The sequence below is a fragment of the Salminus brasiliensis genome, chromosome 3 (assembly GCF_030463535.1).
Source record: "Salminus brasiliensis chromosome 3, fSalBra1.hap2, whole genome shotgun sequence".
Classification (NCBI taxonomy): domain Eukaryota; kingdom Metazoa; phylum Chordata; class Actinopteri; order Characiformes; family Bryconidae; genus Salminus; species Salminus brasiliensis.
Window position 1 is genome coordinate 471,279 of NC_132880.1, and position 16,741 is coordinate 488,019.

Genomic DNA, 16,741 nt, shown 5'->3' on the forward strand with positions numbered 1-16,741 from the left:
GCTCTAATAAACATTAATATCCAGTATGAAGCTCTAAAAACATTAATATCCAGCATAAGGCTCTAATATCATTCATATCCAGTATGAAGCTCTAATAGCTTTAATATCCAGTATGAAGCTCTAATAACATTAATATCCAGTATGAAGCTCTAAAAACATTAATATCCAGTATGAGGTTCTAATAACATTAATATCCAGTATGAGGTTCTAATAACATTAATATCCAGTATGAATCTCTAACAACATTAATATCCAGTATGAAGTTCTAATAACATTAATATCCAGTATGAAGCTCTAATAGCTTTAATATCCAGTATGAAGTTCTAATATCATTAATATCCAGTATGAGGTTCTAATAACATTAATATCCAGTATGAAGTTCTAATATCATTAATATCCAGTATGAAGTTCTAATATCATTAATATCCAGTATGAAGCTCTAATAACATTAATATCCAGTATGAAGCTCTAATATCATTAATATCCAGTATGAAGCTCTAATAACATTCATATCCAGTATGTAAGTTCTAATAGTATTCATATGATTTACATTGATTATATTCAGTGATTCTACAGTTTTAATCGGTGTATTATAATAAATTATAATATCTGTAATGGTAGTGGTGTGTAATCTGTGTATAGCTGTAGGTGTGTGTTGTGCTCTGAGCTGTACGGGTGCTCAGTGCTCGGTGTGGTGAGAGTAGCGCTGTCAGCAGAGGGGGAGAGACGCTGAGCCTCAGCGCTGCTGAACACGGAGCTCAGCCGAGTCCAGCAGAGGGACAGTGGGATATGACATCCGCCACAATCCGCTCCCATCCTCCTCCGCCTTCGGCTCAGCCAGCCTGACAAACAGCGGATCAGAAAGGGCATCGAGCCAGCTATCAAACAAGCTGAGTATCGGGTGAGTTCGGTACCGATGGGCCGCCGAAACCAGAGGGGAAAGACAGGCTCGGGATTGGGGGGGTTGGTCTCGGCCGAGCTGGAGCCCTGAGCGCAGTCGGAGCGGTGGGGGGGAGGAGGAGAGGGAGGAGGGGGCGGATAGCGCTGAAACTCCGCTAGCTTAGCGCTGCTTTCCTGTCAGCGAGGCTGCGGCGATTAAAAACAGCCTAAAATACTCTCTTTTCACGCCTGGGGGTCGAGCAGAGCGGTGTGGTAGAGGAAGCGGGGGTAAGTGGAGCGGTTTCACCGGGAGAGGAGCCGGGACTCCGGCGCTACACTGACGACTAAGCGCCGTTAGCCCGTTAGCTCGTAGCTCCGCTCCGAACAGCTGGTGATTTCGCTTGTTGGTGCCGGAGAGGAGGCGAGTAAACACGGGCTACAGCGCAGCGTCTGACCGTAACACCGCCAACAACGACCCGCAGCCCGAGCGCAGAGGGTTCTGCTACTACCGTAGCTATGGTGACTGTAACAGTACAGTAACTATAGTGACTGTTACCTGTAGTAATCCCACTGTCTGTTGTAGCTATAGTAACCCAGAGCTGTGGTAATGTGTCCTAACTTCAGTAACGTTAGCTACAGTAACTGTAGTAGCTGTAAACATCGTGGTAACCATAGTAACTGTAGTAGCTATAATTGTAATTGTTTCAGTTGTATTGTAACTGTAACCTGTAGTAATTTCAGTACCAGCAACCATTGCTGTTGTAGCTATAGTAACCCAGAGCTGTGGTAATGTGTCGTAGCTTCAGTAACGTTAGCTACAGTAACTGTAACTGTAACCTGTAGTAATTTCGGTACCGGCAGTGAACCAGCAACCCCTGCTGTTGTAGCTATAGTAACCCAGAGCTGTGATGATGTGTCGTTACTTTAGTAACGTTAGCTATGGTAACAATAGTAGGAGTAGTAATTGTAATAGATGTAAACATTGTAGCAACTATAGTAACTGTAGCAACTATAACTGTAATTGTTATGTAATAGTTTCAGTATTATTGTCACTGTAACCTGTAGTAATTTCAGTACCAGCAGTGTACCAGCAACCCCTGCTGTTGTAGCTAACCCAGAGTTGTGGTAATGTGTCGTAGCTTCAGGAACGTTAGCTACAGTAGCTGTAAACACTGTGGTAACTATAGTAACTGTAGTAGCTGTAACATGCATTTAGTAGGTGTAACTGCAGCTGTAGTTAGTAGCTATTACTTTGAGGGGTTGTACTCGTTGTTGTAGTAATGCGCAATTGTAATTGTTTGTCATATTGTAGTCTGCCGTCGTAACCATGGTAATCCAGAGCTGTGGTAATGTGTTGTAGCTTCAGTATTGTTAGGCACAGTAACTATGGCAGGAGTAGTAACTGCTGTAGCTGTAACTGCAGCTGTAGTTACTGACACGTATACTTACTGTACTTATTGTAGTAGTATTTTGTAATTGTAATTGTTTCAGTAGGATTGTACCTGTAACCTGGAGTCACTTTAGGATCTGATGTGACTGTAGTAACTGTTGTTGTAACCATAGTTTAACTGTACTCTAATGTTTTTGTTTGGGTGTTTGGGAGATGAGATTGGTGACAGCCTAGGTGCACTGTTTGTTAGCGAAGTTAGCCTAGCGTCTCCCATTGTAAACCCAAAGAAGCACGGATACCAAACGTATCCTGGCTGATCATCTGCAGGACGTCATCAGTTATCAGGCAGTTTTTTTCTTTCTCAGCAAACGGCAGGATAACACACACACACACACACACACACACACACTCTATCAGAAAGAGTGTGTGGTTAGGAGTCTGGAGTCTGAGGAACATGTTGCGAGTCTGAAATGATGAAATTTCTCCAGTCGGGTCACATGCAGGCTGGGTCAGTCCACTCGCATCTGCTAGGCTTTCTCAACAGTCTCACACACACAGCTAGGGACACTGTGTGTGTGTGTGTGTGTGTGTGTGTGTGTGTGTGTGTGTGTGTGTGTGTGTGTGTGTGTGTGTGCTCACTTACTGAGGCTTGGCTGAACAGCTGATGAAGAATTCCAAGAACCAGCGGAGTCAGCTGCATTTTCTAAGATACTGGTGTTATACTGAGAAACCTGAATTTATTGGTCAGTCAATGTTCAGCTTCATGACTGAAGTGTGTGTGTGTGTGTGTGTGTGTGTGTGTGTGTGTGTGTGTTTGTGTGTGTGTTGCAGTTGACAGGAAGCATGGATCTGCGAGTGGGAAGTAAATACCGGCTCGGCCGCAAGATTGGCAGCGGCTCCTTTGGGGACATTTACCTCGGTAAGACACACGTATTCGCTCAATTGGCCACTTTATTAGAAACACCTACCTTGTGCTTCCACTCCCTGGCCACTTTATTAGAAACACCTACCTTGTGCTTCCATTCCCTGGCCACTTTATTAGAAACCCCTACCTTGTGCTTCCACTCCCTGGCCACTTTATTAGAAACACTTGCCTTGTGCTTTCACTCACTGGCCACTTTATTAGAAACCCCTACCTTGTGCTTCCACTCACTGGCCACTTTATTAGAAACCCCTACCTTGTGCTTCCACTCACTGGCCACTTTATTAGAAACCCCTACCTTGTGCTTCCGCTCACTGGCCACTTTATTAGAAACACTTGCCTTGTGCTTCCACTCCCTGGCCACTTTATTAGAAACCCCTACCTTGTGCTTCCACTCCCTGGCCACTTTATTAGAAACCCCTACCTTGTGCTTCCACTCCCTGGCCACTTTATTAGAAACACCCAGCTTGCGCTTCACTCCTAGTTTCACACATTAATGGTCCTAACCGTTGATCTGCGTATCCTGTGGCTGCTTCTCAGGTTCTAACATCGCCACGGGGGAGGAGGTGGCCATCAAGCTGGAATGTGTGAAGACCAAACACCCGCAGCTGCACATCGAGAGCAAGTTCTACAAGATGATGCAGGGAGGAGGTAAAGAGTGAGGGGATGAGTGGAAATGGTGCTGCAAAGAAGGTGGAGAGCGTCCTCTTCAGGGCTGCATTCAGGTCCTTCTCAGAAGTTCCTACTTAAGAGCTTGAGAAACAGCAGGAGCTCCCGGGACAGTCAGTAGGGCTTTAGCACTGTAAGCTCTGTATGTGTGTGGGTATATGAGTATAAGCAGTGTGAAGCCAGATGACGGAAATGATCATGATACATCTTATTACGTCAAATGCTTTAATGAGAATTTTGTGGACATCAGTGCAGCACACAGAATTAGGGCTGGGCGATATGAGGAAAATCCCATATTACAATATTTAGACATTATCTTTAGTTTCGGTGTCTGCAGATTTTAAAAGCTGCTGTCTGAGTGAGCTTCCCTACTCAGTCCAGTGCAGTGAGTTTCTTACAGGCTTTGTAATGCAGTGTGCAGCTGGTCAGCGTTATACTAAAAAGGAGGGCTGGGTGATATGATACAAATACTATATCATGATATTTAAAGACATTTTACTAGCATTCAGATCCTCTCCTGTACTGAATACAGTGATTTATACTCAACATCTGCTGCTCTTCATCTAATGAACCCAGTCTAATTACACTGTTAGTAATGAAACCTGCAGCTGATCAGTGTTTATTACACTAACAGTCTCTTCCATATGATTAGAGAAGCTTACTGAGTTTCACAATGATGCATTTTATCAGGATATGATAGAATATTGTCATATTGTCTGTACTGTTAAATCACTGTACTGTGAGAATATGAGAGTACTCAGTCTTTAAAACCTGCTGCTATATCATATCATATACATATTGTGTATCATGAAAGTATAAAGTGTGAGTGTGTGTGTGTGTGTGTGTGTGTGTGTGTGTGTGTGTGTGTGTGTGTGTTTTTTTCAGTGGGAATCCCTTCTATAAAGTGGTGTGGGGCTGAGGGTGATTATAATGTGATGGTGATGGAGTTACTGGGCCCCAGTCTGGAGGACCTCTTCAACTTCTGCTCCAGAAAGTTCAGCCTGAAGACCGTCCTCCTGCTTGCCGACCAAATGGTAACACACACACACACACACACACACACACACACACCTCTATCTGTCCCTCCATGTGCCTGCTTTAGCGTGTTCAGCTGTTCGGGAGCTGGGAAAGGTGTTGAGGTGCTTTCCGTGAAGGAGAGAACTGATGATTTAAATAACGGCGTTTCTCAGAGTAAACACTGCGGGAGTTTACAGCCACAATAAATAAAACTTCAGCCCTATTCGGACATGATTACATGAACCCACCTCCCCAGGGGGAAGCAGCTTTACCACAGGATGTTTGTGATGTTCTCTGATTCTCACAGGATTGGAAATCCTTGAGTAAGTGAGAGATATTGGAGGGGACACTGGATTTACGCATTACTGTCCCAAAACCTCCCCCCAAAAATCAGTGTGACAGTTCAGAGCCTGAGAAAAACGTATGAATCTGAACTCTCCCGACATTTCCCTCAGATTCCAAGCATTACTACACTGACACTGAAATGACAACTGCTCAAAAACAACTGCTGAAATAATGCAAATAAATGTTTATAATAATTATAATGCAAAGGAGTTGTTATTGATATTTAAGAACAGTACTAATATCTGAGCTGTAGTGAAATAACCTTGATTGCCAATCCCAGCTCTCATGTCTCAGCAGGCTCTCCACTAGTCTTTATGTCGTTCATAGCAAATTCAGCTAACTCAGCTCTGTTTGATCAGATGTCTGGAATAAAACGGCACAGACACGTAGAGATGCACATTTAAGAACAAAAATTAAGTCTCCATTCAGAGCTGAATAAATATATATATATATATATACCAGTTTACATGCTCCACCTCCTCATGTAAAACTTAACCTGTTCAGGTAAGGACTTAAGGCTGCATTTGCAAGGACATTTTTATTTATTTATTTTAATATGCATTAAAACTCTGACACCTGAAATGTTCGCACGATTGTTGGATATAAAGTTTAATTCATTAAAAAGCAGCAGCAAACGCTCAGCTTCAGAATATTCAGTGGACAGAATTCCCCACTGGCACCGATCCTCACCCTTGCGAATGTGTTGTCACACACACTCTCCCCAAACCGCGTGGAGGTGTTCCCTCGTCTCTAATAGACTTGGTGATGTTATCTAGAACATGGACATTTCTGTGCTGCTGTTCCCAGATCAGCCGAATCGAGTACATCCACTCCAAGAACTTCATCCACCGGGACGTGAAGCCGGATAACTTCCTGATGGGCCTGGGGAAGAAGGGGAACCTTGTTTACATCATCGACTTCGGCCTGGCCAAGAAATACAGAGACGCCCGCACGCACCAGCACATCCCCTACCGCGAGAACAAGAACCTGACCGGCACGGCCCGCTACGCCTCCATCAACACACACCTGGGCATAGGTACCAACACACGCTCATACACGCGGCTCAGGCTTGTCCTGACCACAGTGTTGGACATAAAAACAGGCGTTATTTATATATTTATTTATTGTTGTTGTTTTTTTTGAAAGACAAAGTAAACAAACTGAAAAATGTACTTTCTAAGTTTATCCCTGAGTGTGTAAAAGCAAGAACAACAACAGGCTCTGATTGGCTGCCAGGCCACAACCACTCTGTAGAGGGAACCACAAACCACAGTTCAGAAGATTTTTACAGGAAATGTATTTTTTTACACACACACACACACACACACACACACACACGCACACACACACACACACACTGACCTCTAGTGTGTGTTCTGACCGTGGAGAACAGAATAACAGAGATTTTGTTAAATCACCAACAATCAAACATACACAACAATAAACCTGTTAATAAACCTGCTGGATTGGGAGAGAGGCCGGCGGGCGGTGCAGGACGTCTCTGTGGTGTAGCCCACTCTCACGTGTTTCCATACAAGCAGTGTGCAGACTCTCCACAACGGCGATTGGTCTGCGCTGCTGTGTTCATGTGTCTGAGGAAGACCTCTGTGCCTATTAGTCTCTTAAGTCTGGCTCACACCTATTGTGGACACGGCTGGTGCATGGTCAAGGTGACGTGGTTCAAACTAAAACCACCCGGTCAGTTCGGGTGATCAGGCATGCGCGCCTCAATCGTTCAGTGGCTAGATTCAGGGTTCTCCTGGACGTCCTACGTGCCATCGCCTTTTCTGACTGTCAGCCAGCTTCAGCACCGGTTTCTCCTCTTTACTGATCAGAAGAACCGGGTTCCTGGTGTTTGACTGTGTGGTCAGTGTGTGTGTTTACTTCAGGGTCTGTTTTTTTTTAATAACATGAAGAAATAAAGTGTTGGTGCTGGTTAAAGAGTTTAGATTCTCTTAATAAATGAAAGTTCTTACATATAGAATTGGGGTTTATAGTGCTACCCCAGCACATGTGCATCAGTTTGCTCCCTGTAACCCTACTTTCCTGTCTCTCTCTCATGTCTCTGATGTGTTTCTCTCTGTCTTCGTGTGTGTGTAGAGCAGTCTCGGCGGGACGATCTGGAGTCTCTGGGCTACGTGCTGATGTACTTTAACCTGGGCTCTCTGCCCTGGCAGGGTCTGAAAGCCGCCACCAAGAGGCAGAAGTACGAACGCATCAGCGAGAAGAAAATGTCCACCCCCATTGAGGTGCTGTGTAAGGGCTACCCCTGTAAGTAACCGAGGGGCATGGGTGTGTATTACACTATTTAACCCTGAGTAGTGGTACACTGTGGACAAAAGTATTGGGACACATGCTCATTCATTGTTTCTTCTGGAAACAAGGGTATTAAGTATTGAGTAATGGTCTCTCCTGTCCAGAGAAGAAGACTTTTAACTTGATTTTGGAGAAGAATTGCTGTGAGGATTTGATTGCATTTGGCAATAGACGAATTAGTGGGGTTATGATGTTCAGAATGATCACCACCCCACCTCATCCCTAATCCTTAGCTCCCAAACTCATCCCGTACAAAAGTACTGGGTGGAGCTCCACCACCATCATTCCAGAGAACACAGCTCTTCCACTGCTCCACAGCTCAATGCTGGGGGGCTTTATACCCCTTTAGCCCACGTCTGGCATTATTGGGCAGCATATAGCCATGATAGGGTCATGATGTTTATCTGCTCCAGAGAGTCCTATTCTAATGGCAGTACTTCTCTACAGAGCAATGAATGCACTTAAAGTATCTGTATGCATTCATTAGAAGGTGTGTCCACAAATATTTGGACATATGATGTAATTATCACTGACAGGAAGTCTTTGTCATTATATATGGATTGTTTATTGGGATTCTAAGCTTCTTGTAGAGTAATGAACAGCAGAGGGAGCACTTCTGCACTTCCCCTCCACACACACTGATGCTTTTCAGCATAGTTTGTTAAACCCATCAGTTTAATTTACAGGATTTATCAACTCTCTCAGGTCTCCTCCAGTATCTTATCCTGCGGTTATTATATGCTGTGTCTGTGTTCTTCCTCCTCAGCTGAGTTCTCCACGTATCTGAACTTCTGCCGCTCGTTGCGGTTCGACGATAAGCCAGATTACTCGTACTTGCGGCAGCTCTTCAGGAACCTCTTCCACAGACAGGGATTCTCCTACGACTACGTGTTCGACTGGAACATGCTCAAATTCGTGAGTATCTAGACTCTTCTGCTGCTCAGTGCTGGAGCAGTTCAGCAGAAGTCTAATTTACATGGTTTGTGTCTCACCCCCTGTGCAGTAAGGGCCAAAAAGCATGGATAGACAGGTTACAAGGCCTCATGTTTAAAGATTTGTATGTAATACAGTGTCAGAAACCACACACTCAGGGAAACTGTATATTAGATGTTTTGCTGGGGTAGTGTGGACCTGGTGGACACAGCTGGTCCACCTCAGCACCTCATAATCAGCTAATCAGCTCTCTCTCTGAGGTAAAAGTTGCAGAAATTCCGCTCAGGCTGCTCAGACTAATCCCGTTCCTGCGGATCGGATATGTATCAGGTTTCAGTTCTACGTAGTAAAATGTGAAAATGTCAGATTCAGTTTTTTGTGTTTTTGCTGTTCAAGACAAGTTTGTGTCACACATGACCAAAAAAGATCAGATTTGACCACCTTTACCTGCGGTGTGAACATAGCACAAATAAGTGTGAGGCTCATAATAGGCCTTGTTCACACACCTGATTTTCCCTCAGTGTGAGTCAGAACTGATGTTTTCAGAGCTGTGTGGACATGCAAATCGTATTCCTAGATCAGATACGAATCCGATTTCTGGCCTCTATACTGAAACAGTGCATCATATGGCTAACAGAGTCCATGTGCACAGACACTGTACTGGACATGCAGCTTGTTGCACTACATGGGTGTAGAATCCACCGTCTCGTGACTCTCATGGTGCGCTAGCGAGCCGGGAGGCCGTTTGTGTTTCTGGCATAGTTCTGTGTTGAGGTTCTGGTTTGTTCAGGTGATGTTTATTGATTTGGACTCTTTGGTCTCTTTTTCAGGGAGCGAGTCGGGCAGTGGATGAGGGTGATCGGGAGCGGAGAGGTGAAGAGAGGGACAGTGGAGTGGTGCGGGGATCAGGAGTCAGAGGACATGCCCCCTCCGGGCCAAACCGGGTCAGAAACGGACCTGAACAGCCAACATCTAACCCCGCCTCCCGCATCCAGCAATCAGGTATGGAAACACAGTTTATATGACTGTGTGTGTGTGTGTGTGTGTGTGTGTGTGTGTGTGTGTGTGTGTGTGTATAACATATGAGCATTGACCCCCTGTGCTTGTGTTGCTAGGTAACACATCGCCACGAGCGGTCTCCCGAGGAGAACGGGACAGGAAGGTGAGCATGAGACTGCACCGAGGAGCCAACGTCTCATCATCACAGGTACACACACACACACCTTTCCATTTATTATTCCATTCTCTCTCACACACACACACACACACACACACACACACACACACACACACACACACATTCTCCCAGGGGTTCTCTCATATCTTCCACACCCTTTCCTTTTATACTCTTCATTTATCTCTTTCTCTCTCTCTCTCTCGCTCTCTCTCTCTCTCTCTTCCCCTCCCTGCAGGTCAGCATGCCATACGAGCACCTGGGAAAGTGAGCTGTCCAACCACACACCTAACAACAGGTGAAGAACATCCACATACTTTTATACATGCACTATATGTCCAAATATTTCTGTTCTACCAATAGAATAGGACTTTCGGATCAACATGAGCCTATTGGCTCCATGCTGCCTAATGCCAGGCATGGGCTAGAGGGGTATAAAGCCCCCCAGCATTGAGCTCCATCCAACATCCTGACTAATGCACCTCCAAAGTCTAGTAGTCTTCTTCTCTGGACAGTAGAGACAGTTACTCCAACAGAAGCAGGATCAGCTCTTTTAATATCCTTGATTTCAGAAGAAACAATGAAAAAACAGGTGTCCCAATACATTTGTCTATGTAGTGTACTTTTACACAGCTTATCTCAAACAGGCTGCTTTGACGTTATTTTGGCTATTTATAGCTCTAGATTACAAACATCATCAGTTTCCCCACTCAGTTTAAACACAGTCAGACGTATGCAGCTAACAGGTGATGGGAGGTATTACCCCGCCAATTAGCCCAGTGCTAACTCGCCTCTACCTGTATGGGGGTGTTCAGACTTGCCCGTGTGGTTTCTGACCCTGTGTGACTCTCTGTTACCTTTAAAACATGGACTGAAGTATGAACAACATTCAGAGTTCAAGACGTGCGTTTAGCTCTTCTCCAGTCCATGTTCTAGATAACTGTGAGTCATGCAGTGTTAGAAACCTTATTTACATTAAAGGCCTTTATCCGACTCTCTTCTCCAGAGCGACTTACAGAAGAGCTTCACTGTCACTGAAAAGACCCTTATCTAGTTGATACAGACTAGAATCCAGAAGATCCTCTAATCTTAGACTCTACTAAACTCAAGTCAATATGGAGACCATAATACTCTTCTCTTCACCCAAGTCCTCTCAGAAGAGGAGGGTCTTCAGTCTGGGTTTGAGGACAGCGAGCGTTGGGCTCTGCTGTTCGGACACCCAGGGGAAGTTCATTCCTCCACTTCGGTGCAGGACAGTAAAAAGTCTGGACGCTCGTCTTCCGTGGATCTTAAAGGATGGCGGGTCGAGCCGAGCCGTACTTGAAGCTGGAACGACTCTCGGTGCAGATCGGCTTTTGACCATCGCCATCAAGTACTGAGGGGCTGGCTGGTCCAGTCTTGGCTTTGTAGACCAGAGTCAGGGTCTGAATCTGATGAGGGCAGCAGAGGAGGAGCTGAACATGGCTGAACTCAGAAACGTTGAAGATGACTAACGTAAGCAAGCCTGTTGGAGATTTTCGAACACCTCCACCCGCTTTGAGGCAGGCTCACGGTGTGCTAATTGGTGTGATCTGAACTTTCATTGGTTGTTAGCTGCATTAGTCTCGTAGCTCCAGTGCTACAACTAGAGACGCCAAACGTGACATGACCGGGTTAATCGACTGAAATGAGATTTGTCACTAAACTGTGTGTGTGTGTGTGTGTGTGTGTGTGTGTGTGTGTGTGTGTGTGTGTGTGTGTGTGTGTGTGTGTGTGTTTCTGCAGGGCTGCAGGACTCCGTCTCCTTCTCCAGATATTCTCAGAGATTGTTCTGTTCTGTTTTTTTTTCTCTGCCAACGAACCTGACCAGTGCGGCGGGAGCCCAGCTGTGTGACTCTCGTCTCGGATGAAGACTCCACCTCTTTACCCCTCTGTTTCTGCCCACACCTCACTCTCCTTCACCCTTCACCCATCACCCCTCACTCCTGAACTGAGCTTGTGTTATAAAGGCTGGGAGAGAAGCTGGACGTTGTTGTTGTTGTTGTTGTTGTTGTTGTTAGTTGGGTTTGGAATGTAAGGGTTCGACTTTTCGGGCGGTTTTGTTGGTACACTCCAGTTCGGGGCGTTTGTGTACGCGTGTTTGTGTGTTGGTGTGTGTGTAGACGAGCAGTGGCGGTGTCTGAGTTGGGGGTCTGGGGTCAGACTAGGGCTGCACAATATATAGTGTGTTCATCGTTGTTTTCACGTTTGCTGTTGCAATACTGGTATCGGATTCCTGACCAGTCCGAGCACCAGACTGGTTTCTGAGCCTGTTCTGACGATTCAGCTTATTTATTTAATAAATTTGGGGCAGTGTTTAAAGTGAAATTCCACCAAAATTCCTTAATTTAACTGCTTGAGATGAGCTCTTTTAAGGGGGGGGGTGACACAGCTTTACAGTGGTGGTGAACAGAACCAGACCCATAATCTCCTATCCAAACCCACCAGTGCAGCAACACGAGTCCTCTAAGTTTTATATAGAATGATGATGATGATGATGATGATGAAGGTAAAATAGTGAATAGAGAATCTCATCTAATCCAGTTTTCTTTAGGGACTACTTTCTGTAGCTGCACTACACCCTGCAGCATGTATCCCTCCACCATTTTAATGATCTGATTTTAAAAGCAGGTTCTAGAGCCGAACTCTTCTCAGAACTTATTAGAGCTTCAGACGTCTGCTTCCTTTCACCTCCACTGTAGAACATTTGTGATGTCACGGAAACCAACAGGTGTGCATACATCAACTTCCTCTGTCTACAGCAGTTTGGCTCCGCCCGTTTTCGCAGTTGTAAGGGGTGTTTCGCTGTTTGAATGAGGGCAGCCAATGGAAATCTGTTTTTGAAGAATAACCCATGAACATCAGTGGACGACTGCCTGAGAAATAAAATGAAAGACATATTTAAGAAATGATTTTGGTGGTATTTTCCTTTATCCATAACATTATTGATGACCCTGTCATCAGGGCTATCACAGTATGATATGTAGCAGAGTAATCCCACTGCAGGGTTTTGTGTCTGTTGTGCAGCCCGAGTCCAGACTGCAGAGAGAGGAGCGAGAGAGAGAGGGAGAGGAAGTGGAGAGTAGATTGAAATGTCTAATGTGTAGGAACGTGTGACCAGGGCTGGGGTCAGAATTTAGTACTCTTATGGTACCAATCAAATGACTTTAATATTATCAAGCATTGCACAAGTGAATAATGCTGAATTAGCCAGACTTATTAGCATCAGCCAGCTAATCAATGTGCCGTTTAATCCCCAGACAGGGATTAATTGGGTCTAGTCCTGGACTGAGCATCATTCTGAGTGCTGAAGACATAGTGCATGACTGGGCTTAATCCCTGCCTTCAGTATTTCACAGTGCAAAATGTACTGGTGCATCAGAAACATGTTCATCATTTAATTCATAAAGGTAACCAGTCATATTTTATATTTATTACATTTAAAGTGACGTTCCTTTTATGTTTTGTTATTGATAGTGTTTGATACTACATACATATTATAAACATAAAAGTAAATATTCTGGGATTAGGATTTTTTTAAGCCTTATTGATCATAATTAAAATATCTCACTTTACATGAAATAAATATAAAGTATGACCGTTTTTGAACTTTTTGTATGAAATTTGAAATAATGAACATTTTCATGATATTTCATTTTCTGAAATGCACTGGAATTACATGTGCATAGAAATGGAGTAAATAATTATTAACAAACTATTTCTAGATTCAGGATAATTTGTTGATTGTCATTAAATAAATGGTTAGTAATTGAAACTATTTATTTATGCAATTGGTCAAACAGGTGCCTCTAAGAATTTTACAGGTGAATTACAGAACTTTAACTTTGACTGTAGTTAAATGTAGATTTTATAACAAGACGTTTGGGAGCGTTTCTGTTGGTCTCTGTAGTTATGAACAGTCGTTAACGCATTATTAGAAAAAGCATAACTGCTGTTTGTGAAGTGTTATTATACAGTGAGGTACGGTGGCGTGAACGATACCCAGCCCTGGGAGTGACCAGTCTCGTAGTGAGTGTTAGCCTGTGGTTGCCGTTGGGTCTAAGCTCGTGTTTTGGGGAAGTGAGAATATCAGAAACACTCCATTCCTGTTTCCACCTCCTTTATAAAGCTCTTTCTGTTCTGTTTTAGGTGGGTGTAGCTTTAGCGCAGGACTGTTCACTCGTAGAGCTGCTGTGGCTGATTCCACTGCGTTGATTTCTCAGCTGTTCTGCTGGCTGGCTGCTTTTCAGACAGGTGGTCAGTTATATGAGAAGCTCCTGCTTGGTTGGAGTGAGACCCTGCGGTCACTCCGGCCCTCTGTTTGTTAATACGCCTGTTTTACAGTTGTTGTTTTTTTTTTACCTTCAGCGTGCCACATCTCTACCCGGGGCTGACTGATAATCAGTTGCCTGATAATATTGGCTGATATATGGCCTGCATTTTTAACAGTATTGGCAAGAATTCTGCAGATAATTAGTGACTCTCTTAGTCTCAGTCTTGCTCCTGATCTCCAGATGATGATGATGATGATGATGATGATGATGAGGAGGGGAGGAAAAACCTTAAAACAGCCGTTCCACAGAGGAGCCCAGTGATATTTACCTATATTGTCCAGTAGTTAAACAGTAACACACACTAAACTGGAGAATCTGAAAATAGCACATCATCATGATTAACCCCTGAAACCCTTTAACCTCTGTGTGTAAACACACACTTCTTTATGTCATATTTACACCAGTTTCATAGGCCCTAAAATAAAACCCTGTGGGACTCCACATAATCTATAATCCATAATAATCTGTCCTTTAGGATTGATAACTGACTTGTTAGGGTTTAAAGGGTTAAAGTTATACTAGGCTCACCTGTAGCATCACAACATCACCTTATAACACTAAACCACTTTTATGTGAAGGATAAAAGTGATAAAACGTCTGACGGTCCGAAGTGCAACGCTGAGAACAGCCAGTCGTATCCGTCAGTAAAACATCGCAGTACAAAATTCTCATACACAATTATATCAGCTGATGCTTTCGGCTGAGTTTTTAGCCCCTAAAATCACTATCAGCAGTAAAACCTAAGGCTTGGCTCTAACTGCCATGTCACCCCGTTATCACTGTCAGCCAATAAGATTGCTTCCTCTTGGTCATGTGACCATCCACATTACTAGCATCCTCTTTTTTTTTTTTTAAAACAACCCGAGATCCTTTATGATCTTTTCTTTGTTTTTTGTTTTTTTACCGAAACATTTTTTATTGGATATCTGGTGGGGAAGGGGTGGGGCTTCTTTAATATGGGCGGGGTGTCAGGTTTCACTTTTGTCCTTTTTTTTTTTTTTTTTTTTTTAAACCTTCACTGTAAATATTTTTAGTTGTGTGTGTGTCTAAGTGTGTGTGTGTGTGTGTGTGTGTGAGGCAGAGAAAGATGAAAGCTGAACTAAAGAGAGCGTCAGAGTTAAAAATAAATAATAATACAGATACTAAAGTTCACCGGGGGGGCGAGACACTACACCCCTGACTGGGTCATAGTGTAGAGTGAGAGAGAGTGTGTGTGTGTGTGTCTTCAAAATGTTACTTTTCTATGTGTAGGTGTGTAGCTGCTGTGTGTCCGTGTAGCTATGTCTGTGTGTGTGTGTGTGTGTGTGAGAGAGACTGATGGTACGGTTTATTTGTGTAACTGTGTGTGTGTGTGTGTGTGTGTGTGTGTGTGTGTGTGTGTCTCCATCAAACTGCAGTTAATGGTAATGATGTCATTAAATGACACACACACACACACACACACACTGACTGATATAGATCCACTTTCAGATGTGTGTGTGTGTGTGTGTGTGTGTGTGTGTGTGTGTGTGTGTGTGAGAGAGTGTCTGTGTGTCTGTGCCTGCGTGTATGAGTGAGCACGAGACCCAGCAGGAGTGTGTTGGGGTTGGGTTAGGGGGGTTAAGGGGGTTAGGGTGTTAGGGGTGTGTGTGTGGGTGTGGGTGGGGGTGGGGGTGGGGGCGGGGGGGGGTGTATTGTACTGATATCCTGTACAGTTCTTTAACACACTCACTTTATTTACGACAGTATTTGTGTATATTTTATGAGGTAATAAAAAAATAAACAAAGCAACTTCCTCACACACTTTACTCTGACTGTGTGTTATTTTACACCCCAAAACAAAAACACAAGCATTCTCTCTGTGTGTGTGTGTGTGTGTGTGTGTGTGTGTGTGTGTGTGTACTATTCTGCCTATTCATTAATCTTACACAGACTCTGTTGTGCTGAACACTATAGCCACACTACATGGACAAAAGTATGTGGACACCTGACAATTACACCCGTATGAGCTAATTTGGGTACACAGGAGCTCCCTTACAAAGGGTCAGCAACAACACATTCACAATGTGTGTGTGTGCATTATATTAAATGTGTTAAATTAAAAAAATATAAAGTATAAACAGTATAAACTCCAGGCACAGCAAAAAAAAAATACTGACTGTACATAATACCATCAACTATAGATACATATATCTCCCTTATTACAACGAGGCATGGATTAACTGTTAACTGTGAAAAAAATGAAAGGCAGTGCAGTAATACATAATAAAGAACGATGTTGTGCTTAGGTGTATGAATTATTTCTTTAATAAAAACACTGCAGGTTTACAAAGTGTTAAGGGACTGCATGTTTTTATTTATAGAATTTTGCAGCAGATTTACAGGAGAAGGAAAAAACCTTTTTAACTTTCAATGGACCCCAATGTAAAATAATTTTATTCAGAGTCAGTTTGGAGCATTTCTATTGGTCCATTCATCCAGAATTATTCATACAGTGTAAAGAACATCTACAGGACTATACAGGATAATAAACACAAATGGAGATACATGTTTTTCATTGAGCAACAGTAGAGTTAATGAGAAATCCATGCATTTAAAAAGGCATACTTAATTTCTAATAAATAATAATAATAATAATAATAATAATAATTATTATTATTATTATTATTATTATTAACATTGAAGAAAGTGACATGTAACTCCAAGCGCTGTTATGTCGTACTTATGTTCCATTTTTATTATGTATTTATTCATTTATTTATTAA

General features: G+C 43.4%; 1 protein-coding gene across 3 annotated transcripts; it reads left to right on the forward strand.

The window, feature by feature from the left end:
• The first annotated feature begins 699 nt into the window (after positions 1-699).
• Positions 700-15,379, forward strand: LOC140551591 (casein kinase I). Of its 3 annotated transcripts, none has more exons than XM_072675071.1 (11): positions 700-901; positions 3,101-3,188; positions 3,732-3,842; positions 4,746-4,894; positions 6,030-6,258; positions 7,323-7,493; positions 8,305-8,453; positions 9,302-9,473; positions 9,587-9,678; positions 9,884-9,943; positions 11,410-15,379. In XM_072675071.1, the coding sequence occupies exons 2-10, from the start codon at positions 3,113-3,115 to the stop codon at positions 9,914-9,916; spliced, it is 1,182 nt and encodes a 393-aa protein (XP_072531172.1). In that variant the 5' UTR covers positions 700-901; positions 3,101-3,112; the 3' UTR covers positions 9,917-9,943; positions 11,410-15,379. The 3 variants fall into 3 exon arrangements, with proteins under 3 accessions (XP_072531172.1, XP_072531175.1, XP_072531174.1); XM_072675074.1 differs by having other exon boundaries at positions 11,418-15,379; XM_072675073.1 differs by lacking the exon at positions 700-901 and adding an exon at positions 1,037-1,167.
• Positions 15,380-16,741: the final 1,362 nt, after the last annotated feature.